Genomic DNA, 26,349 nt, shown 5'->3' with positions numbered 1-26,349 from the left:
TTGGCGGAGGGAGGTCACAAACCCAGTTATGGTTTCCCCCGGGGCTTGCCACTTTGCGTAGAAGGCATTTCGGCAAGCTACCACCGAGGGCTGTGGTGAGAAGTGCTCCTTCAGCCGTTCCATTATTGTTTTGTAAGAGACGGTAGCGACATCTCTAGGTGCAAGGAGAGCCCGGGCGATTTCAAACGTCTCCTCTCCACAGACGCTGAAGAATGTCGCCCTCTTCATGGCATCGTTGGTGACTTCTTTCGCTTGCAGGAGGAAGTTGAAACGGGCGGCGTACCCTTCCCAGTCTCCTGATGCTGGTTTGAATGGCGAGAAGCTGCTGTCGGTTGCCATTCTGGGTTCCTTGGGTCCTGGAGCTGAAGCCTGGATGCACGGTGCGATGCAGCGGTGCAGCAGGTGGCGGTGCTGCGGTGCAGTGCGTGGTGGCGGTCAGCTCAGCAGGATCCCACCTTCGTCGCCAGTGAAATATACTCGGAGTTGAGAGTGAATTTCATGCTCTTTATTCAGCTCATAGTCATCAAGGAGGAGAAGAGAAGACGAATGGCTCTTTTCCCAAAACCATCTGCTTATATACATTATTTACACAATGGGCCTTGCGTGATTGGCTACTTCAGGGCTACACCTGTGGGCCAATTATATTGTGGATTGACTTCTGCCTGCAGCCTGATTGGCTGCTCCTACAGGCCAATCAGGTAGCAGATTCACTTCTGCCAGCCGCCTGATTGGCTGCTCCAGCAGGCCAATCAGGTTGCGGATTCACTTCCACCTGGAGTTGGATTGGGTAGCTCCCGCTGATTCTGAATCCTATTGTTCTAGGATTCAGCTCAGTACATAACAGGAAGCTAAGGCATTTATTCCCGCTTCAGGCAGACGAAATGGCCGTCGAGGGTCCAGTCCAGAACCTCTGCGAAGAAACGACATGCCCCATCTGCCTGGAGTATTTCACAGATCCAGTGATCATAGAATGTGGCCACAATTTCTGCCAAACCTGCATCACTGAGACTTGGGGGAAATCAGGCGGAGATGCTTCTTGCCCTCAGTGCAGGGAACCTTGTCAGCAAAGGAATTTCAGGCCCAACCGGCAACTGGCAAGCATTGTGGAAATAGTCAAGAAATTCAGTCTTCAGATGCCAAAAGGGGTGGACGCAGTGGTAAAAGTTTGCGAGAGACACCAGGAGCCCCTGAAACTCTTCTGCGAAGATGACCAAGCCCCCATCTGTGTGGTGTGCGACAAATCCAAGGATCACAGGGAGCACAAAGTGATCCCAAAGGAGGAAGCCTTTGAAGAGTATCAGGTAGGGAGCTGTAGGATGGGGACCAGACTTCCAAGGGGTGCTCAGTTATCCTAGGGATGGGGAAAATATTCAGGGACACTTTCTAGACAGGCAAAAAAAGACTCAAAGGGAGTGTGAACCAGAACTGGCGAATGTTGCAGCCTGGGGAGAGGCTGGAGGCTAGACAGCGAGCCCTGCAGCTCCTATCTTGTCCTGAGCATTCAGTAGTAGGAACATTCCCAATACGTTATAAGGGAACTTGAAAAGTGCTGATTTCAACGATTTCCCACCTTTTCCTGCCCCAGGAGCCCAGAGAAGTACCAGGCTGGTCTGAGGGCCGTAGCTCAGCAGTAGAGCCTCTGCTTTGCGTGAAGAAGGTCCCAGGTTCATTCCTTAACAATTTTATGTAGGGTTGGGGACATTTCCCCAAACCCCTGGGTGAAGGGGCTGTAGCTCAGTGACAAAAAACATTTGCTTTGCCAGTGATCTGAGCTGGTGTAAGGCAGCTTCCTATATTTCAGTTAAAATCAATTCTTCAAATAAAGGTTGCAGGTTCTGTCAGTGTAAAGTTCTAGAAAGATTTATTCCAAGTGTCAGCCATAAACAAAACGTATTCTAACTTCCATGTTCCTCAGGACTGCAGCCGTAAAAAAGTCCAATATCCAAAGTTCAGTCTTCTGGCAGTATTCAGCACTAAACAAATGTCAAGCTCCATAGCATGTAAGCAAGGGTCAACAAACCGAAGCTCAATCCAGATAAGATTGAGGCACTTAAGATTGAGTGGGTGGTTCCCTAGACCAGATGGGTGGGAGATCGCCTGCTCTTGATGAGGTTACACTTCCTCTGAAGGAGCAGGTTCATAGCTTGGGGGCACTCCTGTATCCTTTGTTGTCGCTCGAGGCTCAGGTGGCCTCAGTTGCACAAAGTGGCCCAGCTATGCCCCTATCTGGACGGGAATAGCTTAACTACTGTTGCCTATGCTCTGGTCACTTCAAGGTTAGATTACTGCAATGCGTTATACGTAGGCCTGCCTCTGAAGACGGTTTGGAAACTTCAGCTGGTGCAGAATTCAGCGGCCATATTTCTCACTGGAGCAAGATGGTCTGAACATATTACACTGATGCTGGACCAACTGCGCTGGCTACCAATTAGTTTCTGGGCACAATTCAAAGTGCTGGTTTTGACCTATAAAGCCTTAAATGGCTCAATACCTCAAGGACCGCCTCTTTCCATATGAACCTACCCAGACCCGGAGGTCACCTTCTGAGGCCCTCCTTCGTGTGCCTCCTTCTCAAGAGGTCTGAAGGGTGGCAACACGAGAACAGGGCCTTCTCTGCAGTGGCTCCCCGTTTGTGGAATGCTCTCCCCAGGGAAGTCGTCTGGTGCCTTCATTATGCACTTTTAGGCCACAGGCAAAAACATTCTTTTTTAACTAGGTCTTTGGTTGATTTGATTGACATCCTATGCCATTTTAAAATGTGGCTCTTTTGGGGGGTATGGGATTGTTTTTATTTTGATTATATATTTTGTGGTTTTATATTATTATTTTGTTCTGTGAACCAACCTGAGATCTTCAGGTATATAAATTAAATAAGTAAGTAAGTAAATAAATAAGTAAGTGTCACAGTAGCCCAATCTTGCATGCAGAAATCCTTAGCATTTCTTGGTAGGGCTGGGAATATACTGGACCTGAAATCCAGTCAGTACAGCCAATACTGAGCTAGTTGGACCAGAGGCACATATAACTCAGTGTAAGGCCACTCCCCTCTTCCTAGATATGTCCAAAAAACCCAGAGCATAGGTATCGGGTGCCGAGAGTCACCCCCTTGTTTCCCCCTACTCCAGCCCCTTGTCCAAGGCGTCGCTGGACTCCGCAAGGGAGAAACTGGGTGCACTCTCTTGCTTCCAAGATTTACTCGGTAGTACTGCCACCACTGGGTCACCCTCTGTCAGGGTTGAGACAGATGAGGGGGAAGAGTGGTGGCACAGCCCCCCTGACGAAGTAGCACCCACAGAGGAATGTGAGGGATTCATGCCGGGGGAAGACTGGTGGAGGCACTCCTCAGAAGAGGAGGAGGAAGAGGGAGAAGTTGAGTCAGAAGCAGGCCCCAGTCAGGGAGGGGACCAGCCAGCCCCCTCACCCCCCCCATTCACAGCTCTACAACGCTGAGCGGAAAAACGAAAGATGCAATTAGAAACAGCTGCAGCTCGTAGAAAGCGTGGGAGTGAGTCAGATACTTAAGAGAAAGCAAGATAAGAGTCAATCAGTGTCTGCAACTGCTGCGTTTGACAGCATAAGTTGAAACACTCATAGTGTGTATATTCCTGTATTCTGACTCCTGACTAACCCTGTTCCCGGCTTCCTGATTTCGGCATTTTGACTCCTGGCTCCCCTGACCTCAGCTTCCTGACTGAACGTACTGTGTATTTCTGCTTTATCTGACCCTGACTGCTGGCTTTGACCTGGATTGCGTACCTCGGCTGCCTCTGGCCCTGACTGCTGCTCTTCAGCGCACTGACTTGTCGGCGTCCTAACCAGGGGGGAGTTTTGCTCCCCTTTTACCCCCTGCTGTTGTGAGAATGATTAGGAATGTGGATGAGGAGATATTGTCTAATATTTCCTATCCTAACTTGTGTTAACAAGTCTCAAACTTAGCAGAGTTTCTCATTCCCATTTAAACACAGCAGAAACGGTTACACAGGCTTGCTAAAGCCTCTAAAATAATATATATTCCTGGTATATTATCCCCTTAGTCCCTCTTAAAAGAAAAGACACAACACAGTGCTTTTAAAAGTAAAAAAGAGTTTACTCACAGTATCACCCTGAGTTACAGTGTGATCTCAGAAAGGCAGTACTAGCTTAGATTAAATGTATATACATTGTGTAGTCCATGCCATATGGGCCATGGCTTCCTTTGTTCTCTCAAGGCTGGAAGCCTTGAGAGAACATCCCTCCCCAAAGATGCTGCTCCTTGAAAGTGCGGCGATGAAGAGGGGAGAATGGCCGCTGTCCCAGTGCCTTTTACCTGCACAGGTTACGCCCATCTCATTGACATGCAGGGGAAGTCCGTCCCAGGTCAGCAACAGGAAGTGTTCTGTTGACCTGGTCAGATGTCCCCTCATGTGGTCATTCTAGGAAATGTTGTTGTCACAGGGGCCGGAGTGGGCTACTTCAGAGTAACGACTCTACACAGCTCTGCATTTTATCTTTTTATTGGTGCTGCGTATTTACAGTGCTAAAGGCAGTGCTATTTACAGAGACACATCTTATCCGCTTGAATCAGAACCTCCGAATGGCATTTGGCGCGTTTTTCTCCAACACAACAACTTGGGGAGACTCATCCTCTTCCCCCTACGTTTTCTGCGCAATTCCGGAGTTGGGGGGACAGGTCTCCCCCCTTGCTTTCCCCTTCCTGTCCCACCTGGGATGCTGGCTCCGCTACCCTGTCTGAGCCTCGGACCCCACTTCCTGCTTCCCCACTTGAGACGGAACTCTCCCTGCTTTCCCCTGCGCTCGGGGATGGGCTGGAACTCAGGAGGGGAGGGACTTCACGATATCCCCTGTCCCTCACATCCACCCCCCTCCCAGGCCCCTCTTCTCCCCTCCCGAGGGGCTCCAAGGGCGTCGGTGACGAATGAAAGCCTAAAAACTCTGTGCTGTCCGAGCCGATTGGTGTGAACACCTCTCCCCAATCCCTCGAGCTCCCTCCTTCCGCTTGGGAAGACTGAAATCCCAAGAAGTTCCGTGGCGTCAGAGCTGGTGGGGGTAAAAATACGCTGCCAGTCTGCCTCTTCCTCTGACGGGGTGGACCTCGGAGACGCCCATACCTCTTCCTCCGAGTCCTCAAACTCCGCTTCCCATCTCCATGGTGAACTGCTCTCTGCGACCTCCTCCCCTTCTCCCTCCCCCTCCCTTTCCATGTGCCAGGGCTTGGGCCTGTGTGGGAAGAGGGCGTGGAATTCTTCCACCAAAAATTCCTCCTGTATCTGAGTGGCTGGGACCCATTCATTCTGGGAAGGCGGGGCATCCTCCCATGCCATGAGGTACTCCAGGCCCCCCACCCCTCTCCGTGAATCAAGGATGGCCGTGGCTTCATTGAGTTGCTCCCTGCCTCCCCTCTCCCCCCCTCCCTTGGGGGGCTGTTCGCTGCCTCGGAGCCTGCTGCTTTCCCTGTACGGCGACAGCAGCGTTCTATGAAATACTGGGTGCACCCTCATGTCCTCTGGCAGTGCCAGCCTGAATGCAACCGGGTTGACCTGTTGCGTGACCGTAAAGAGGCCCAACCTTCTGGGTGCCAACTTCTTGCACCGCCCCCTCGTGGGAAGGCCCTCCGATGACAACCAAACCTTGTCCCCCACCCTGATGACCTCCCCCTGTCGCCTGTGGCGATCTGCCCCCTTTTTGTATGCTTCTTTGGCCCTCTCCAAGTGTTCTCTGAGCTGCTGGTGCACCGTCTCCAGTTCCTCTGCCCAATCCTCTGCCTGTGCGCCCTCCTCCTCCTCCTCCCCCTCCCGCTCTGGGAAAGATCTGAGGTCGCGCCCGTAGTTGGCCTTAAAGGGCGACACCCCTGTGGAGACGTGCACCGCATTGTTGTAGGCAAACTCTGCCAGTGGCAGGCGATCCACCCAGTCCGTTTGCCTCTGGCTGACGTAGCATCTCAGGTACTGCTGCAAAATGGCGTTGACCCTCTCCGCCTGTCCATTGGTCTGCGGGTGCCGGGCCGTCGACAAGCTGACCTCCACCTGCAGGAGGTTCATGAGCCACCGCCAGAACCTGGAAACAAATTGGCGGCCTCGATCCGAAATAACCCTTAAGGGTAGTCCATGCAGTAGTGTAGTCCATGCAGTCCATGCAGTAGGGTAGTGTGGCCCCTGGCACCAGGTTGATCTGACAGTCAAAGGACCTGTGGGGAGGTGGGTGGTCGGATTCCGCTTCGCTGAAGACCTCCTGCAGGTCCCAGTACGGCTTGGGTATCGCCTCACCCCCTTTGACGTGCATGGTGGCCACCGTGGCTATTGGAGGCCCCTCCCCTGGTTGGTGCTGCATGCAATGTTCCAGACAAAAGTCTGAGCCAAACGTGATGCATCTCTGGTGCCAACTGATGGAGGGGTCATGGCGCGCCAGCCAGCTCATGCCCAAGACGATGGGGGGGGGTCTGAGATGGTGGTGACGTTGAATGCCAGTGTCTCTGAGTGCCGTCCCACCGTCATTCTCATGGGGGGGGTCCTGATGGGTGATGGCCCCTCCCAGTAACTCCCTGCCGTCAATGGTGGCGACGTGCAGGGGGAAATCCAGCTGCAGAAGTGGGATCTGGTGCTCTTCTGCAAAGGTTCTCGAAAAGAAGTTCGCCGACGCCCCCGAATCGATTAAAGCTAAAACCGTCAGGGGGTACCCATTTGGGAGCGTTAGTGTGACCTCTAGAACCACCCCTGCTCTGGGGGGGGTGGGCTGGCGCTGCTCCTCGCTGTGCGGGTGGGTGGGCTGGGGCTGTTGTCTGCCGATTGCGCCTGGCTGCTGCCCCTTGTCTCCTGCAGCCAGGCTGTCTCGTTTCCCTGCTGTGGTGCTGCGTCAGTGGGGGAGGGCACAACCGTTCCCGCCTTTCCTTGCCACTCCCTGCGATGTGGGCAGTCCCTGACGAGATGCTGAGGGGAGTTGCAGAGAAAGCAGTTCCCGCCTCTTCCCTCCTTGCGTCTTGGCGCCGCTGGGGTTTGAAAAGCCCCCCCCCGCGCGCGCTATCAATTTGCATGGGTTCCTGGTCTTGGCTGGCCCCTGGCATGGCCTGGGATGGCTGTTGGGGGAGTGGCTTCTCCTGCGACCGTGGGAACCAAGCTCGCTTTGTGCGCATTGGCTGCTTGTCGTTCCATCAGGATTCCTGTCTCACCCCCACCGCCAGAGCCGCTTTGCTCAGCTGATCCATATTACTGGGCTTTGGACCTCTCGAGAGCTCATCTTTCACATCCTCATGCAACCCCAGATAGAACGCCGCTTCCATCGGAGGCGAGTGCAGTTCCCACCCCAGTCTGTGCACCAGCATGGTGAACCTCGCCCAATATTCGCGAACTGTCATTTTTCCTTGGCGTAAATTATGCAGTTCCTCTTTGGTCTGGTCCATATGGCTATCAGACGCATACATTACTTTTAAAGCCCCTAAAAATAGTTTGACATCCTTCATGCAAGGATTTTTTGTCGCGATTAACGGTCTAAGCCACTCTCTCGCGGCCCCGGTAAGGTGTTCCACTATAAACGCTACTCTGTGCACATCATCAGGGAACTCATCATGGTGCAGCTCAAGGGCATACAAGATCTCAGTCTCAAAGCCATGATATTCCCTCAGATCTCCATTGAACTTGCTTACTAAGGTCCCCGCTCTCCTTCCTGGCAGCACTTGGAGTTGGGGTCCCCCTCCTCCCTTGTTTTTCTCTGCATCCAACTTGTTCTGGAGGTCCACCGCTACCGCCCTTAACTGCTGCTCTTTCTCCTGTAGCGCTCTCACCTGTTCAGCAAGGTTGTGCCTGTCCTCTTTGACTTTCTCCGTTTCTTGCTTAGCCGCCTTTAATTCCCCCTGTGCCTGCAACGCCAGTTGCTGCAGGTCCTGCTGGGCTTTCTCCGCGATCTGCCGCCATTTCTCCGCTTCTGGTGAGCTCATCCTGGTAACTCCAAAGTAGCCCAAAAAATGATTCGGAGGTTGCTGTCACAGGGGCCGGAGTGGGCTACTTCAGAGTAACGACTCTACACAGCTCTGCATTTTATCTTTTTATTGGTGCTGCGTATTTACAGTGCTAAAGGCAGTGCTATTTACAGAGACACATCTTATCCGCTTGAATCAGAACCTCCGAATGGCATTTGGCGCGTTTTTCTCCAACACAACAACTTGGGGAGACCCATCCTCTTCCCCCTACGTTTTCTGCGCAATTCCGGAGTTGGGGGGACAGGTCTCCCCCCTTGCTTTCCCCTTCCTGTCCCACCTGGGATGCTGGCTCCGCTACCCTGTCTGAGCCTCGGACCCCACTTCCTGCTTCCCCACTTGAGACGGAACTCTCCCTGCTTTCCCCTGCGCTCGGGGATGGGCTGGAACTCAGGAGGGGAGGGACTTCGCGATATCCCCTGTCCCTCACAGTTGTGATTGATTGCTCTCGTGTTTCACATCCCACAGTTGTAGGGCTCACAATTGACAGGAACTAAAGCTGGTGGCAGCTTTGTACCATTTGTTTTGCTTGCTTCTTGAAGAGCAGCAAGCCCTCATCCCCCTTTCCCGGCTTTTCCCAGTTCTACCTTGGAGTAGGGGAGCTGAGGGAATAGGGAGACGGGAGGGCGCATGCACGCTCTTTCACTATATCGGGTATTAGCAATGTAGCTATGTGACTCACAATTATGTTGCAGCACCACATCAAAGCTTCCTATTTGCAGAGGCCCAGGAAGTTCTAACTGCAAAATACTGCAAGGGGGGAAAGGAGGAGCAAATGCTGTGAAGTTATGAGGGGTAAAAGATGTTATTAGGGCCAGTGCGGTTTCTTCTGGGGGTATTCAGCGGAAACGGCACCTTTCCACCCCAAATGTTAAGTGTGTGGCACTTCCTGTAATAACTTCATGCAGAATGCTGCAAGCTTTTGTACTAAAGAAAATAGAAGAAAATAAGAAGAAAAGAATGAGCTCTGAATAGGGCTGTGCACCAGCCTCAACTTTTGGTTCGTACCCCAATTTAATTTTAGAAAAGACCATAGTAGTTTGGTGCAGAAAATGTGAGAGGGTGACTGACTTGGCTCAGGAGCCGAATCCCGTACAGATACTCTGTTTTGTGCAAACCTGGTATATGAGAAAATATTTATCTTTTATGCTGTGTCCCCATAATTTTGAGTCCTCTTAGTTCCCCCCATATTTAATCAGAAAATGAATTATTAGCTATATAAATATGGATATGTGAACGCTGATCTAATTCTACATTGAGAATGGAAATTTCCTAGAAGCTGTACGTAGTCTCTTTTCAACCTTGGTGTTCTTGGTTTCTTGAACATGGCTCTTACAATTTTATAAGTATATCTCTGCTGCCAAAACTAACCCAAATACCTTTTTGGTCACCCCAGGGAAAAATCTCGCGTCATTTGGAGTTCCTGAACAAACAAAGAGAAGAAATTCTGTCTTCGAAACTGAAGGGGCAGACCGAAAGCCAGAATCTGCTGGTAGGTGCAAGCAAACCTTCCTGCCTCTCTAGGATGGTTATATTGACAGAGTGAGGCCTTAATTCTGTGGTGCAGCCTATGCTTCACTTGCACAGTGTCCCAGGTTTGATCATTGGCATTATCAATTAAATGGATATTGGGGTGGTAGAGTTGGGAAATATCTCTGCTTCAGACCTTGAAGAGCAGCTGCCTGCAAGGTTAGACAACATCCAGCAGGATAGGCTAAAATTGGTAGGGTTGTGTCAGAGGGCCTGATATGGCTACTCTAGAGTAACGACTCCAGCATGGTCTTTTAAGGCTTTTATTAAGTGCTGATTATTTACAGTGTTCAGAGCAGTAAAAAAGCATCCTTAAGGTGAGGTGTCAGAACCTCCGAATGGCGATTGGCGCGTTTTCTTCCAGCACCAAAGCTTTGGCAGACCCAACCTCTTCCCCCTACGTTTGCGTCGCAATTCGGGAGTTGGGGGGATTGGCCTCCCCCCCGTGCGTCCAACTTCCTGTCCCACCTGAGGCATGGGCTCCACAACCTTGCCTGAGCCTCGGACACCACTTCCTGACTCTCCGCTGGAGGCAGAGCTCTCCTTACTCTCTCCAGCGCTTGGGGATGGGCTGGAACTTAAGATGGGAGGGACTTCCCTGTATCCCTTGTCCCTCACATCCACCCCCTCCCAGGCTCCTCTCCCCCCCCTCCCTAGGGGCTCTCTGCTTGCTGGGGACGAGTGAAACCCCAAGAAGTCTGTGGCATCCGAGCCTGTGGGTGTAAAAATTTCCCCCCAATCCTGCGATCTTTCCCTTTCCCCCTGAGAAGACGGGAATCCCAAGAAGTCAGTGGCGTCAGAGCTGGTGGGAGTAAAAATGTTCTGCCAGTCCTCTCCTGTCTCTGACGTAGTCGACCTCGGTGAAACCCACACCTCTTCTTCCGTATCCTCAAATTCCGCTTCCCATCTCCATGGAGAGCTGCTGCCTGCGATCCCTTCCTCCCGCCCCTCCCCCTCTCCCTCCCTTTCCATGTGCCAGGGCTTGGGCCTGTGGGGGAACAGGGCATGGAACTCTTCCACTAAAAATTCCTCGGGTACTTCCGTGGCGGGTATCCACTCATTGTGGGACGGCGGAGTGTCCTCCCATGCTATCAAGTACTCCAGCCCTCTCACCCCTCTCCTGGAGTCTAAAATCTCAGTTGCCTCATTGAGCTGTCGGGCGTCTCCCGTCTCCCCCCCTCCCTCTGGAGGCTGATCGCTGTCCCTGAACCTGGTACTTTCTCTGTACGGCGACAGCAGCGATCTATGAAACACTGGGTGCACTCTCATGTCCTCAGGCAGTGCTAGCCTGAAGGCTACCGGGTTGACCTGTTGCGTGACCGTGAAGGGGCCCAGCCTCCTGGGTGCTAACTTCTTGCATCGCCCCCTGGTGGGAAGACCTTCCGAGGATAACCAAACCTTGTCCCCCACCCTGATGACCTCTCCCGGTCGCCTGTGGCGATCTGCCTCCTTCTTGTACGCTTCCTTGGCCCTCTCCAAGTGTTCTCTGAGCTGCTGGTGCACCGTCTCCAGGTCCTCTGCCCAATCCTCTGCCTGTGGGCCCTCTTCCTCCTCCTCCCCCTCCCTCTCCGGGAAAGATCTGAGGTCGTGCCCGTAGTTGGCCTTAAAGGGCGACACCCCTGTGGAGACGTGCACCGCATTGTTGTAGGCAAATTCTGCCAGTGGCAGGCGATCCACCCAGTCCGTTTGCCTCTGGCTGACGTAACATCTCAGGTACTGCTGCAGAATGGCGTTGACCCGCTCCGCCTGTCCATTGGTCTGCGGGTGCCGAGCCGTAGACAAACTGACCTCTACCTGCAGGAGGTTCATTAGCCGCCGCCAGAACCTGGAAACAAATTGGCGGCCACGATCCGAAATAACTCTTAAAGGCAATCCATGCAGTCTGAATACGTGGTCCACAAACAGTTTGGCCGTCTCTTCTGCCGAGACCGCCCTGGCACACGGTATAAAGTGGCACATTTTGGACATGAGGTCCACCACCACCAACACTGCGGTCTTGCCCCTGGACGACGGCAGGTCTGTGATGAAGTCCATGGACACTACTTCCCACGGCCTGTGCGGTGTGGCTAATGGCTCCAGCAAACCTGCTGGTGGCGCTCTGACCACCTTTGCTCTCTGGCAGGTGTCACATCCCCTTACATAATCCCGAACATCCTCCCGCACCCCTGGCCACCAGAAGTGTCTCATGACTAGGTGAGTGGTTTTGTCCCTTCCGAAATGACCCGCCGTTGGGTTGTCGTGCATCTGCTTGAGGACCTTACCTCTCAGCTGTTTGGTGGGCAGGTACAGGGCTCCCCTGTAAAAAAGCAAACCCCTCCTTTCCTCAAAGTCTTTAGCCTGCTCCCTCCCCCCTCGCAAGTCTCTGAAGATGCGGGAGGCAAACTCATCTGCTGCCGTCAGTGCTGTGAGTTCTGCCTCGCTCACCACTGCTGCTCCGCAGGACCATGCTGATGGGGGGAAAATGTGCCTGGGCGCTGGTGGCAACTCCTGCTCCATGTACTCTGGTTTGCGGGAGAGGGCATCCGCCCTGACATTCTGCTCCCCCGGGATGTAGTGGATGGAGAAGTTGAAGTTCGAGAAGAACTCTGCCCACCGTATCTGTCGCTGGTTGAGCACCCTGGCCGTTCTCCAGAACTCCAGGTTCTTGTGGTCTGTGCACACCTGGATGGGGTGTTTGGCGCCCACCAGGAAGTGTCGCCAGTGCTGGAAAGCAGCGTGGATCGCAAGAAGTTCCCTATCAAACACCGTGTAGTTGCGTTCAGGCTGTGTCAGCTTCCTGGAGAAGAAGGCACAAGGTCTCCACTCTCTGTTGGCGTCCAGTTGCAACAGGATCGCTCCCAACGCCCGGTCTGAAGCATCTGTCTCCACGCGTAGGGGCGCATCCTGCACCACGTGGAACAGGTTCTGGTCGGACGCGAACACCCTCTTGAGGCTTTCGAACGCTGCTTGCGCCTCTGGCGTCCACCTGAACTTCTGCTTGCCTCTCAGGCAGTCCGTGATGGGAGCCGTAACCCGCGAGAAGTTCTTGATGAATTTCCTGTAGAAGTTGGCGAATCCTAGGAGGCATTGGGCATCTTTGCGCGTCCTGGGGCTGTGCCATTCCAGGATGGCCTGCACCTTGTCCTTGTCCATCGCCAGTCCCTTGTCTGACAGTTTGTAGCCCAGGAAGTCCACTTCCCTGGTGTGAAACTTGCACTTCTCCAGCTTCACATACAGGTGGTTCTCCTTCAGGCGTTGCAACACCTCCCTGACATCCTTCACATGTTGCACTGGGTCAGCGGAATAGATAAGGATGTCATCCAGGAAGACCAAGCAGTTCTTGAAGAGAAGGGACCCCAGGACGTGGTGCATGAAGGCCTGGAAGCATGCTGAGCCCCCTTGCAACCCGAAGGGCATCACCAGATATTCAAAAGAGCCCAGAGGCGTGAACATCGTGGTTTTCCACTCATCGCCTTCCCGGATCCTGATCAAGTTGTACGCCCCCCTCAGGTCTAGCTTGGTGAAAATCTTGCCCCTGCGTGCCGCTGTCAGGAGATCGTCCACTCTGGGCATGGGGAAAGCCACTGGCTCTGTCACTGAATTGAGCCGTCTGAAATCCACCACAAGACGGCGCTGTTGCGTGTCTTTCTTGTCCACCCAGAAGACCGGGCTGCCCCCTGCTGCCTTGCTTTCTCTGATGAACCCCCTCTTGAGGTTCTTGTCTATAAACGCACGCAGATCCTCCAGTTCCTGATCTGACATGGCGTACAGCTTGGCTGGGGGTATCGTTGCCCCTGGCACCAGGTTGATCTGGCAGTCGAAAGACCTGTGTGGGGGTAGGTGGTCGGACTCCGCTTCGCTGAAGACCTCCTGCAGGTCCCAGTACTGCTTGGGTATCGCCTCATCCCCTTTGACATGCATGGTGGCCACCGTGGCTATTGGAGGCCCCTCCCCTGGTTGGTGCTGCATGCAATGTTCCAGACAAAAGTCCGACCCAAACGTGATGCATCTCTGGTGCCAACTTATGGAGGGGTCGTGGCGCGCCAGCCAGCTCATTCCCAAAACGATGGGGGGGTCTGAGATGGTCGTGACGTTGAAAGCCAGTGTCTCTGAGTGCCTTCCCACCGTCATTCTCATGGGGGGGGGGTTGATGAGTGATGGCCCCTCCCAGCAACTCTCTGCCGTCAATGGTAGCTACGTGCAGGGGAAAATCCAGCTGCAGAAGCTGGATCTGGTGCTCTTCTGCAAAGTTTCTCGAGAAGAAGTTGGCTGAGGCACCACTGTCAATTAAGGCGAGGACCGTCAGGGGATAGCCATTTGGGAGCGTTAGCGTGACTTCTAGAACCACTCCTGCTCTGGGAGGGGTGGGCTGGCTCTGCTCCTCTCTGTGCGGGTGGGCGGGCTGGGGCTGTTGTCTGCTGACTGTGCCTGGCTGCTGCCCCTTGTCCCCTGCAGCCAGGCTGTCCCGTTTCCCTGCTGTGGTGCTGCTTCAGTGGGGGAAGGTACAACCGTTCCCGCCTTTCCTTGCCACTCTCTGCGATGAGGGCAATCTCTGACGCGATGCCGGGGGGAGTTGCAGAGAAAGCAATTCCCTCCTCTTCCCTCCTTGTGTCTTGGCGCCGCCGGGGTTTGAAAAGCCCGCGCGCGCGCTCCACCGATCTCCATCGGTTCCGGCTCTGGGCTTGGTCTGGGCGGGTCTGGGGGCGGGCCCTGGGGTGGGGTTTGGTGATGTGGTCTGTCCTGGGAGCGTGGGAACCAAGGTTTTGCTGCGCGCGTCGCTTGTTTGTCATTCCATCTGGATTCCTGTCTCACCCCCACCGCTAGCGCCGCTTTGCTTAACTCATCCATAGTTCGCGGTTTAGGACCTCTTGCCAGCTCATCCTTAACGTCTGCGTGCAAACCCAGGTAGAAGGCTGATTTCACTGGCTCACTTTGCAGATCCCACCCCAGTTTGTGCACCAGCATGGTGAATCTCGCCCAGTAGTCCCGAACTGTCGATTTTCCTTGTGTTAAGTTATGAAGCTCCTCTTTAGTGGCCTCCATTTCACTGTCACTAGCGTACATTATTTTTAAAGCTTCTAGAAATAATTTTGCGTTCTTCATGCAAAGATTTTTTTGCGCGATGAGCGGTCTTACCCATTCTCGGGCGGCCCCCATCAAATGCTCTATGATAAAGGAGACTCTGTGCGTGTCATCTGGGAATTCTGCTGCATGCAATTCCAGCGCATAATTTATTTCTGTCTCGAATCCTAGGTACTCCCTAGGGTCGCCGCTAAACTTGGTGACTAGGCTCTGTCCCCTTCTCACTTGGACTAGCTGCGGCTGGGGCGCCCCCCCCCACCTCTAGCGGCTTTCTCCTCTTCCAACTTTTTCTGCAGGTCCAATACCATCACCCTTAGCTGTTTCTCAGTCTCCTCTTTTGTCCTCACCTGGTCCACCAGCTTGTTCAGCTCCTCCTGCGCCCCTCGCGCTTCCTCCTGAGCGGCATGCAATTGCTGCTGTGCCTGCGCTGTGAGGTTCCGTAGCTCCTGCTTCGCTGCTTCGGCCTCCAGCCTCCACTGCTCAGCCTCTTGAGCGCTCATCGCTGCACTCCAAAGTAGCCAAAAAAAGATTCGGAGGTTGCTGTCAGAGGGCCTGATATGGCTACTCTAGAGTAACGACTCCAGCATGGTCTTTTAAGGCTTTTATTAAGTGCTGATTATTTACAGTGTTCAGAGCGGTAAAAAAGCATCCTTAAGGTGAGGTGTCAGAACCTCCGAATGGCGATTGGCGCGTTTTCTTCCAGCACCAAAGCTTTGGCAGACCCAACCTCTTCCCCCTACGTTTGCGTCGCAATTCGGGAGTTGGGGGGATTGGCCTCCCCCCCGTGCGTCCAACTTCCTGTCCCACCTGAGGCATGGGCTCCACAACCTTGCCTGAGCCTCGGACACCACTTCCTGACTCTCCGCTGGAGGCAGAGCTCTCCTTACTCTCTCCAGCGCTTGGGGATGGGCTGGAATTTAAGATGGGAGGGACTTCCCTGTATCCCTTGTCCCTCACAGGTTGTCTAAGGGCAAATGTAGTACTTGAGTCCAAAAATGTCCAGCCATGCCAGCATTAATCCTTTAAGAACGAAGTGAACCCCACAAAGCCAGTCTTCCTTCTTCTTGTCACTTCCTCCAGACCCTAATATTAGGCAGAGTGAGGTGGCCAAGGCAGGCTGAAGATGCCAGCGAATAGATAGCAGCAGCAGCTTAATAGATCGGTAGGTGAGCAGCAGGAAAACACTGAGGACAGAGCCAAGCAAAGTGGCCGTGTCCTGCTAAGTTAGCCTGCCTGCTTCCCTCAGCTCTGACTGAACTCTGTACCATTGTGAGTGTTGAAGTAGACCTCAACTGCCCTGCCAGTCAGCTTATGCACATGGAATTAAGGGGACATCTAAATGTCTTTGTCTGGCCATGACTCTCTCCTTGCAGAAGCAGATGGAATTGGAGAGGCAGAAAATCATGGCTGATTTCAAGCAATTGCATCAGTTTCTGGAAGAACAAGAACACCTCCTGCTGGCTCAATTGAAGGAACTGGACGATGAGATTAAATCCTGTGGGGACCAACATATTGCAAAACTTTCTGAGGAAATGTGCTCTATTGATGACCTTATTAAGGAGCTGGAGGAGAAACAGAAACAGCCAGCGACTGAATTCTTGCAGGTAAGAGTTGCCACAACAAAATAGTCCAGGTTGTCCTTCAGGGAAGGGTTGTACCCCCAACTGCCCTGTCTGTTGGTTTATAGAAGTATTCGTAGTAGGGATGTGCACTGGTCACACATTTTGTTCCAAACCATAGCTGCCAAGTTTTCCCTTTTCTCGCGAGGAAGCCTATTCAGCATAAGGGAAAATCCCTGTAAAAAAGGGATAACTTGGCAGCTATGTTCCAAACTGTGATTTGGAGCTTCATCAAATGGCATGAATCAGGTTGACCAATCTGAAGGCTCCCCTGTTCTGCTTCTGGGTCCAGATCTGCTTCATTCCCCAGATTCAATACCTGGAAAATTTAAACCTCTATTACTCCCCATCCTTCCTATTGATAGAAGTGGATGGAATTTGCAGGCAAAGATGCTCCTCCAGTACGGCTGAAGCCTGCCAAATTACAATGGATCCAGGGTTTTTTTTTGTGCTAGCAGTTGCATTGGCACCAGCAACACTAGCCAGTTGAGTTCTTCCTCTACCCAATTCAAACATGTCCTCACTGTTGTGTGTAGAGCAATATACATTGTCAGCAGTAGAATGTTGACAACTGCTCTCAGGCTGGCAGCACCAGTGGTGGGAGCCGGTAGCGGAGCAGAGCCTGGGATCACTTGGAGTTGGCAGAAGATCCCATTCCAGGATGAAGCATAACCGGGGGTGGGGGTGGGGTGGGGGTGGTTCTGGGGCAGAGAGCAGGGCCTACATGTCCATTCGGGGGGGGGGTGTTCAAATTTAGAAGCACATGTTTGGGCTTTTGTAGTTTTTTAAACAAGCAGCTGGACGAGAAACAGAAGCAGCCAATGACAGAATTCTTGCAGGTGAGCAATCACAATGAAACAGTCCAGGTTGTCCTCTGAGGAAGGGCTGTTCTTTGGTCTATAGAAGTATTTACAATAGCGTGTGCACATCAGTATTTGGTTGGTATATAAAGCAAAGGGGAAGATAATAAACTGCTGAAGGCAACTGGTGCAAGGGACTGAATTCCTCTCATTCTGTCTCTTCCATCTAGAATATGAGAAGCATCCTCGAAAGGTATGTGGCTTTGTTATGAATATGAAAATGAATAATATTAATTTTCTTCCTCAGAGGTAAGGGATAATTTTATTTGGTCTATACTTTTATATGAACCAATCTAATTCACAGTTTACAGACCAATAAGCAGATCAGAAAACAGTTGCCAATCTGATTGCACACTTTTACAAATTTTGTGATGCACTTTTTAGTTTAAAAAAATGATGTAAAACTGCGTATCTCATGCAGGAAAATGTACAAAAAGTGTGTTGGGGATGCATAGAATAGCATATAAAAATGGATAAGATTTTAGAGGGTGAATGCATATAAAATGCATATTTCAGGAAGGTGTGGTGATATTTCTTCATCTATTATATACTTCCTATCAGAATTGTTGTTGGCGGTGGATTATTAGTTGTCTTGTTGTTGTTTAGTCGTTTAGTCGTGTCTGACTCTTCGTGACCCCATGGACCAGAGCACGCCAGGCACTCCTGTCTTCCCCTGCCTCCCGCAGTTTGGTCAAACTCATGTTGGTAGCTTCAAAAACACTGTCCAACCATCTCGTCCTCTGTCGTCCCCTTCTCTTTGTACCCTCCATCTTTCCCAACATCAGGGTCTTTTACAGGGAGTCTTCTCTTCTCACAAGGTGGCCAAAGTATTCAGGATCTGTCCTTCCAGTGAGCACTCAGGGCTGATTTCCTTCAGAATGGAGAGGTTTGATCTTCTTGCAGTCCATGGGACTCTCAAGAGTCTCCTCCAGCACCATAATTCAAAAGCATCAATTCTTCAACTATCAGCCTTCTTTATGGTCCAGCTCTCACTGGCATTCTCACCCCTCCCATTGCAATAATCGCCTGATCTTTTGTTTTGCTTTCATGTTATGAGAAGGAGGGGGCGGAAGCTGCTCTTTGGTTCTTCTGTCTCTGGTACTGATGTTTCTCGCTCTTATCTGTGTAGATGAGAGCTGCTCTTCTCATGCATGCCTGTAGTAATTTGCAGTGACTGTTAGAAATAAATTAGATATGCTTCAAAACCTCCACAGCTTTGCTTCTGTTTACTCTGCTGAGTTTAGGTGCTCACAGTGAGCAGATGTGAGTCCACTGTGCCAGGACCTGTTCTCTAGGAATGCTGTGTCTATGTTCCTGTGATCGGAAGATCGGTGAAGGTGCTCCAGTCGCCTCGCCCATACACGTGCTTAAGACGTGGGCTGAACAGGGCATACCAACATTACTTGCCCTCCACTGTCAGGTTCCAGGGCAGCTTATACAATACAGTGTAACCTTGGTTCCTGAACTTAACCCATTCTGGGAGTCAGTTTGACTTCCAAAACGGTTTGGGAACCAAGCTGCAGCTTATGATTGGCTGCAGGAGCTTCCTGCAGCCAATCGGAAGCTGCATTGGTTGTTTGGCTTCCAAAGAACATTCCAAAACTGGAACAATCACTTCTTGTTTTCAGTCGTTGAGGAGCTGGAATGTTTGGATTCCAAGGCATTCGGAAGCCAAGGTTCCACTGTCTTAAAAATAGTTAAAACATATTGCAATCCAAGTAAACAGGGTGGGTATTGAAATACACCTCCTAGATGACAAAGGCCAGGTAAAGAGATGCTTTTAATTAGTTACTGTGTACATTATGTGCAAACATAATCTGTTTGAGAAAATGTTCAGTAAGGTGCTCCAGATTCACCTGGAGCCTCAACCAAGTTGGGCTGATTTATACCCTGTTCTGATCAGGTAGAAGCAGCAACAAATCACAACTTAGTTAATCAGACACTTCTGACTTAGCTGTAATTTTTAACATGGTACCGTATGGAACGTGTGTGTCAAAGTGTCAGACAGATTGTTTGAAAATATTTCTGCATCTTAACGGTAAAGTTGATTTTAAAAAAGAGGTAAAATAGATTATGGATTGATCATTTATATGTAATTTTTAAATGAAAAAATGTTGATGTAAATTTACACCTTATACTCCCCACCCCCTTATACATCATTTTCTAGTACATACCGGTAATAGGTCTTTGTAGTGGTCAAAGGGCAGACAATACCATTAGTTGCTATCACAGGGTTTTCCTGTTATTTCTAGGCCCAGGTCTGAGAGGCTTTTCTTTTGTCCCACTGCTTTTCCTGGGAAAACCTGCTGCTTATCACTGTATTGGAAGAAACATAAATCAGCAGAAAACCCGATTGACCTTTGTTCTGATTCAGTGGTAAAAAGCGGGGACTTTCGTGGGGAAAGCAGGGGGAATGAAAGAAAAACCTATCATGGACGAGCCTTTCGGTATCTTCCTGCTGTTCCCACTTTTCTCCTTCATTCTGACGGCTGAATTAAGATTAACTTGAGAATGACCTGATGGATCACAATAAACCTCACATTCTTCTTCCTAGGTGTAATGAAAATGAAAATAAAGCCATGGATGCAATAGCTTTTCCTCCTGGATTAAAAGAGCAAATAGATAAATTCTCTAAAATGCATCCTTTTTTGGAGACGGAGACCAGGAAATTCAAAGGTAACAAAGACCATTGTATGATGTTTTAGATGTGGGGTAGATAGATACAGTGGTACCCCTGATTACGAATTTAATTTGTTCCGGGGGTCCGTTCTTACCCTGAAACATTCGCATCCAGAGGCGCCGCTTTTGTGTATATGCGCGCGGCAGTAGCCCGCTTCTGCGCATGCGTGCATGGCAGAAACCTTTCCGTTATTTCCAGGTTTGCCATGTGCGTAACCTGAAGGATACATGTCCAGAAGTGTTCACAATTAGAGGTACCACTGTAGAGATAGATAGATAGATAGATAGATAGATAGATAGATAGATAGATAGATAGATATAGATAGATAGATAGATAGATAGATAGATAGATAGATAGATAGAGTAGATAGATAGATAGATGATAGATAGATAGATAGATAGATAGATAGATAGATAGATAGATAGATAGATAGATATAGCTGCATGCCATGCCCATTTCCAAACAGTGAAAATTCCAGGGGTCCCAGGCTGCTTCCCCAGGGTTTGTAATTCCTTTTTGGAAATGAGAGACAGCAGAGACTGTGGTGTCTTTAGGATATATGGTTTATTTACACATATACACAATCTGAATCTACGATGGAGGGGTTCACAGAACAGACACCGCAATAGAGTCTTGTTTCACTCACAACCACAGTCTTGCATTCGAAACAGGAATCAACCCTCGTGCTCTGATTCTCTTTCCGCCTTTTAAAGCCTGTCACATCCCTAAACGCTACTCCAAAATACTGGTTTTGTCTTCCAACTCTCTCAGAGATGGGGGAGGCAACTCTTCTCTATGCCCCCCACCCCAAACATGCTTTCATAACACTTAATGAATTTTAATAACACTTAATAATTTTTAGATTTAGGCGTGAACACACTTGCAAACATTTGAAATCTAAAGCATTGCCCTTGGAGCCAAGTATGAGTACTGACTTTTTCCTCATTTCATTTTTTCCCCTTAGACGTTGTGCTCTCTGGACTTCAAGGAAAGAAAGGTACATTTCCAGGTTTGGCAGATCTTTAAACATTTTTTGCAGATGAGATATGGGAGGGTTTTGCACTGCACTTTAATCTCCCAGCAGCTCAAGATTGCTGGGGTCCCAAGCTGCATCTCCAGGGTTCGTATTTCCTTTTGGGAAATGAGAGACAGCAGAGACTGTGATGTCTTTGGGATATATGGTTTATTTACACGTATATCCCAAGACACCCCAAAAGAGTCTTGTTTCTCGTATAGCCACAGCCTTGCATTCAAAACAGGAATCAACCATTGTGCTCTGATTCTCTTTCCGGCTTGCTGCCTTTTATAGCCTGTCACATCCCTAAAATCTACTGAACTTCAAAACTCTGGTTTTGTCTTCTAATTCTGCTGTTTCCTAGTTCTGTTGGATCTCTCAGTGGCTTTTGACACCATCGACCATAACATCCTTCTGGACCAGCTAGAGGGGTTGGGAGCTGGGGGTACTGTCATACAGTGGTTCCGCTCCTTCCTCCTGGGCTGTGTTCAGAAAGTGGTGGTGGTGGTGGGATGAGTGTTCAGACCCCTGGGCTCTCACTTGTGGGGTGCCTCAGGGTTCTGTCCTCTCCCCCATGTTTTTTAACATCTGTATGAAGCTGCTGGAGATCATCAGGGGGTTTGGGATGGGTGTTCATGAATATGCGGATGATACCCAGCTCTACCTCTCTTTCAAATCGGAACCAGTGAGGGGAAGTGAAGGAACTGTGTGAGTGCCTGGAGGAGGTTAGAGGATGGATGGCGGCTAACAGATTGAGGTTGAATCCTAACAAGACAGAAGTACTGTCCTTGGGGGACAGGAGGCGGGCAGGTGTGGAAGACTCCCTGGTCCTGAATGGGGTAACTGTGCCCCTGAAGGACCAGGTGCACAGCCTGGGAGTCATTTTGCACTCACAGCTGTCCAGATCAATTCTGTGTCCAGGGCAGCTGTCTACCAGCTCCATCTGGTATGCAGGCTGAGACCCTACCTGCCTGCAGACTGTCACACCAGAGTAGTGCATGCTCTAGTTATCTCCCACTTGGACTACTGCAATGCGCTCTATATGGGGCTACCTTTGTAGATGATTTGGAAACTACAACTAATCCAGACTGCGGCAGCTAGACTGGTGACTGGGAGCGGCCGCCGAGACCACATAACACCGGTCTTGAAAGACCTGCATTGGCTCCCAGTACGTTTCCGAGCACAATTCAAAGTGTTGGTGCTGACCTTTAAAGCCCTAAATGGCCTCAGTCCTGTATACCTGAAAGAGCATCTCAACCCCCATCCTTCAGCCCGGACACTGAGGTCCAGTGCCGAGGGCCTTCTGGTGGTTCCCTCACTATGAGAAGTGAGGTTACAGGGAACCAGGCAGAGGGCCTTTTCGGTAGTGGCGCCATAAGATGTCAAGGCAATAAACAACTATCTTACTTTTAAAAGACATCTGAAGGCAGCCCTGTTCAGGGAAGTTTTTAATGTTTAATGCTGTGTTGTGTTTTTAATATTCGGTTGGGAGCCACCTAGAGTGGCTGGGGAAACTCAGCCAGATGGGCGGGGAATAAGTAATAATATTATTATAACTCTCTGAGAGCTGGAGCACTGGGAAGCAAGCAAGAATAGCTGAAGCTTGACATTTGAGGGTTCTTTTTTCTATTTCCCTTTCTATTTCAAATTCTGAATAATCTTCATTATTTGGCATTGATTTCTCTGGGAACCCTCCCCCCTCAATATTTTCATAAAATGTAATGATAATGCTGGAATGCTGTGGCTTGTTGAAGTTAGTTGGGAGTTCAACACCTCAGCTGGTGTGTGTTATTAGCACAGTAAGTGGAGTCATCAGAGATATGCCTGTCAAGCCTCTGCTTAAAGACCTCCAAAGAAGGAGACTCCACCACACTCCTTGGTAGCAAATTCCACTGCCAAACAGCTCTTACTGTCAGGAAGTTCTTCCTAATATTTAGGTAGAATCTTCTTTCTTGTAGTTTGAATCCATTGCTCCGTGTCTGCTTCTCTGGAGCAGCAGAAAACAACCTTTCTCCCTCCTCTATATGACATCCTTTTATATATTTGAACATGGCTATCATATCACCCCTTAACCTTCTCTTCCCCAGGCTAAACATACCCAGCTCCCTAAGCCGTTCCTCATAAGGCATTGTTTCCAGGCCTTTGACCATTTTGGTTGCCCTTCTCTGGACACGTTCCAGCTTGTCAGTATCCTTCTTGAACTGTGGTGCCCAGAACTGGACACAGTACTCCAGGTGAGGTCTGACCAGAGCAGAATACAGTGGTACTATTACTTCCCTTGATCTAGATGCTATACTCCTATTGATGCAGCCCAGAATTGCAAATGCTTCTGTGCAAAACCCACAGCCTCTTCCCCTGAGTCTTACAGAGTCAGACCCTTGACAGCAAATAGGACAGGGCACAGACAAGACAGACAGGAAGAAAGCAATGCCCTAGTTCAGGGGTCAGCAACCTTTTTCAGCCATGGGCCAGTCCACCGTCCCTCAGACAATGCGGTGGGCCAGACTATTTTTTTGGGGGGGGGGATGAAAGAATTCCTATGCCCCACAAGTAACTCAGAGATGCATTTTAAATAAAACCACACATTCTCCTCATGTAAAAACACGCTGATTCCCGGACCGTCCACGGTCCGGATTGAGAAGGCGATTGGGCCGCATTTGGCCCCCGGGCCTTAGGTTGCCTACCCCTGCCCTAGAGGCTACTATTCCTGTCCCTACATGTTCTACATGTGATTGTTCTACATGTAGGCATTTTCTGAACCAATGGGAGAGTGAATGATTCCGCAAGTCACAGACTCAACCTTGCTGGTGTTGCTATGGCAACCCAGTGCACCCAGCACTCTTATCTCAGGGCATCCAGTCATGGAAATGTGCTCCTCAAGGCATGAGCCCAAGCGCATTACGCCAACATGGAAGAGGTCAAACGGTCATATATGATGGCTAAATTTTAGATTTTGGCGTGAACACACTTCCAAGCACTCTAAATCTAAAGCATTACGTTGGAGCCAAGTGTGAGTCTTAACTTCTTCCTCATATCAGTTTTGTTCCTTAAGCGTTGTGCTCCCTAGACCTCAGGTAAAACATATGGTTCCAGATTGGGCAGCGTTACTTCAGCTGTTTGGTAGGGTTCTTTGTTTTGGTTTTTTACCGATGGGCGCTCTCTGAGTTTCTGAACTGACCTGCATGGGGGGGGTAATTTCCCACCCCCACCCCATGAGTGCACTGGCTTTTCAAACCTCCTCCTCGCTCAGAGCTGCACAAAACTTGGGTGCAGGTTTTGGGCGCTGCCTCCCTAATCGTTTCTGTTCTCTTGTAGGTGAAGACATGGCAATTCCTAAACTAGTCCTTCAAGTGTATGACCAAGCAACAGCCCAACCAATACCCATGTGGCCAAGCAAAACCCACCAACCATGCGCTGTCCCCAGATTCTCAAATAACATTAGTTGTTGTGCCTATGTTATGGGAGTTGAGAGAATCACCTCAGGGACTCATTCCTGGATAGTGAATGTGGGGGGCGAGAACTTCTGGGCTGTGGGGGTTGTCAAGGAGTCTTTAAGGGTGCACAATATTGTCAATTTGAGTGATGGAAGTGGGATCTGGGCTATTGCGAGGATTTCTACTGGTGCATATTATGCTTCCACTCATCCTGGAATATCTCTGGGATCATCACCCACGGCCAGCACGATACCCCTTACGTTCAACCCAAGAGGGATTCAGCCAAAGAGGATCCGTGTGCTTGTGAACTATGAAGCAGGATCAGTAATGTTCTGCGATGCTGACTCAAATAATGCTCTCTTTACCTTCAATGCTTTGTTCTCTGGGGAGAAAATATGCTCCTTTCTCTGTATGGGGAAATGAGATGAGGTTGCCATTTGGTCCAAACTTGACAGGCCAACAGGAGGTGCCAAGTCCTTTAAAACCAGGGATGGGTGGAGAAGTTTTAAAAAAAACAGCATGGGGGGTCGGGGGAAGGAACTGAATCTTGCCCCCTACTTTCCTCCCTCAAACATCTGGGGAAAGAACTTTTTTTGGGGGGATGTGTGGTGAGGAAAGGACTCTGCATATTAAGCGCCCTCCCCCCCCACTGCCAACTTCTTTAGAGGGAATTAGTAACAGTCTGACTCTGACACGCATTGTCATTGCTGTCTAGTCTGAATGGGCCCTGCAGGCTTTCTCTTCCAAAGAGCGTTCTGTTGTGGGAAGCCAAACACATGAAAACTGCCATACAGCCACAGCTTCAGGAGGAAGTAGTACCTGAGGAGGAGAGGCTTTTCAATGAGGAACTGGTATGAGGCCCTGATCCAGATTGGCAGAGTGTTCCAGATCAGCGTTTCTCAACCACTGTTCCGCGGCACACTAGTGTGCCGCGAGACGCTGGCTGGTGTGTGGCGACGTGCGGCGATGAGAAGGGCGATTTGCATTGTCACGTGCCTGGCGGCCGCCAATACACGGCGCTGACCCACCAGAAAGAAATATTTCTCCTCCTCTTTCCCAAAGCTCAATGCAAACGAGCCTGGCGGCCGCCAATACACATCACTGCCCGCCGGAAAGCAATATTTGGCAAGTGTTTCTTACAGTCATAATTATAATATAGGGCGGCACAGAGTTAATTTTTTAAACTTTTTTAATGGTGGTGTTCCTCGTGATTTTTTTCGCGGAACAAGTGTGCCGTGGCCCAAAAAAGGTTGAGAAACACTGTTCCAGATCACAACCCTATAGCTGTAGTTTATTCGGAAAAGAAACACAAAAAAAATAAAGAGTTAAAGAGGAATTGTCTGTAAATACATGATACACAAATAGAGACTTGATATGGGGGCTTTTAAATGCTCCCCTGTTATCTCCAGAGTTCAATGGTTTTATGTTCTTCAAGTAGTTGTTCTGTTTCTTTTTATGATTGTTTAATTGTCGTCACCCACTCTAGGACCTGATGTCCAAAGGTGTGTAAGAAACCTTGTAAATAAAAGCAATTCGGCTTACTGCATTTGTGTGTGCCATTGATCGCTTAATATCCAAGCTGCTCAGGGGATTTCAGGAACCACTGTTAAGTATCTCTTGTTTGAACCAGGACAAGGTGCTGAAATCTGCTCTCATATTATAACTCTTAAACTGCTGTTGCTTTCTTTGAGTCTTTAATACAGTATATGAAATAAACAAGGGCTCCACTGATCCAGGAAGTGGGGGGCTGTGGTCTGAACCAGAGGAACTCTTCTGAAAGTGTGTGTGTTTTTAAGGTGAAATAAAAATCAAAACAATTGCTCTATTGAGAGCCAGTGTGGTGTAGTGGTTAAGAGCAGTAGACTGGTTCATGTCTCCGCTCCTCCCCACTTCTTTGAAGTCTCTCAGCCTCACTCACCTCACAGAGTGTTTGTTGTGGGGGAGGAAGGGAAAGGAGATTGTGATCCGCTTTGAGACTCCTTAGGGTAGTGATAAGCGGGATATCAAATCCAAACTCCTCTTCTTCTTCTTCTTCTTCTTCTTCTTCTTCTTCTTCTTCTTCTTCTTCTTCTTCTTCTTCTTCTTCTTCTTCTTCTTCTGTTTGAAATGACTGGCTTCAGATTTAACATCTTCCAACATGATGCACACTGATGCGAGGCACAGGTGGGGAGCCTTTCTCACTCC

General features: G+C 50.1%; 1 protein-coding gene across 2 annotated transcripts; it reads left to right on the top strand.

Annotated features, from left to right (window-relative positions):
* Positions 1–849: 849 nt before the first annotated feature.
* Positions 850–25,711, top strand: LOC148687047 (zinc finger protein RFP-like). 2 transcript variants are annotated; one of them, XM_088662741.1, is made up of 7 exons: positions 850–1,301; positions 9,363–9,458; positions 15,931–16,161; positions 17,207–17,229; positions 19,591–19,712; positions 20,681–20,713; positions 24,047–25,711. In XM_088662741.1, the coding sequence occupies exons 1-7, from the start codon at positions 882–884 to the stop codon at positions 24,586–24,588; spliced, it is 1,467 nt and encodes a 488-aa protein (XP_088518867.1). In that variant the 5' UTR covers positions 850–881; the 3' UTR covers positions 24,589–25,711. The 2 variants fall into 2 exon arrangements, with proteins under 2 accessions (XP_088518867.1, XP_088518866.1); XM_088662740.1 differs by having other exon boundaries at positions 20,681–20,725.
* The last annotated feature ends 638 nt before the right edge of the window (positions 25,712–26,349 follow it).

Source organism: Zootoca vivipara, chromosome 2 (genome assembly GCF_965207765.1).
Source record: "Zootoca vivipara chromosome 2, rZooViv2.hap1.1, whole genome shotgun sequence".
Taxonomy (NCBI): domain Eukaryota; kingdom Metazoa; phylum Chordata; class Lepidosauria; order Squamata; family Lacertidae; genus Zootoca; species Zootoca vivipara.
This window is presented reverse-complemented; position numbering and strand designations above follow the sequence as displayed.

Excerpts from the sequence above, each read along its gene's own strand:
- LOC148687047 (XM_088662740.1), top strand. The coding sequence starts at position 882 with ATGGCCGTCGAGGGTCCAGTCCAGAACCTCTGCGAAGAAACGACATGC. Across the intron at positions 9,459-15,930 it reads CCGAAAGCCAGAATCTGCTG|AAGCAGATGGAATTGGAGAG; the intron begins GTAGGTGCAAGC and ends CTCTCCTTGCAG. Across the intron at positions 17,230-19,590 it reads ATGAGAAGCATCCTCGAAAG|GTGTAATGAAAATGAAAATA; the intron begins GTATGTGGCTTT and ends TCTTCTTCCTAG.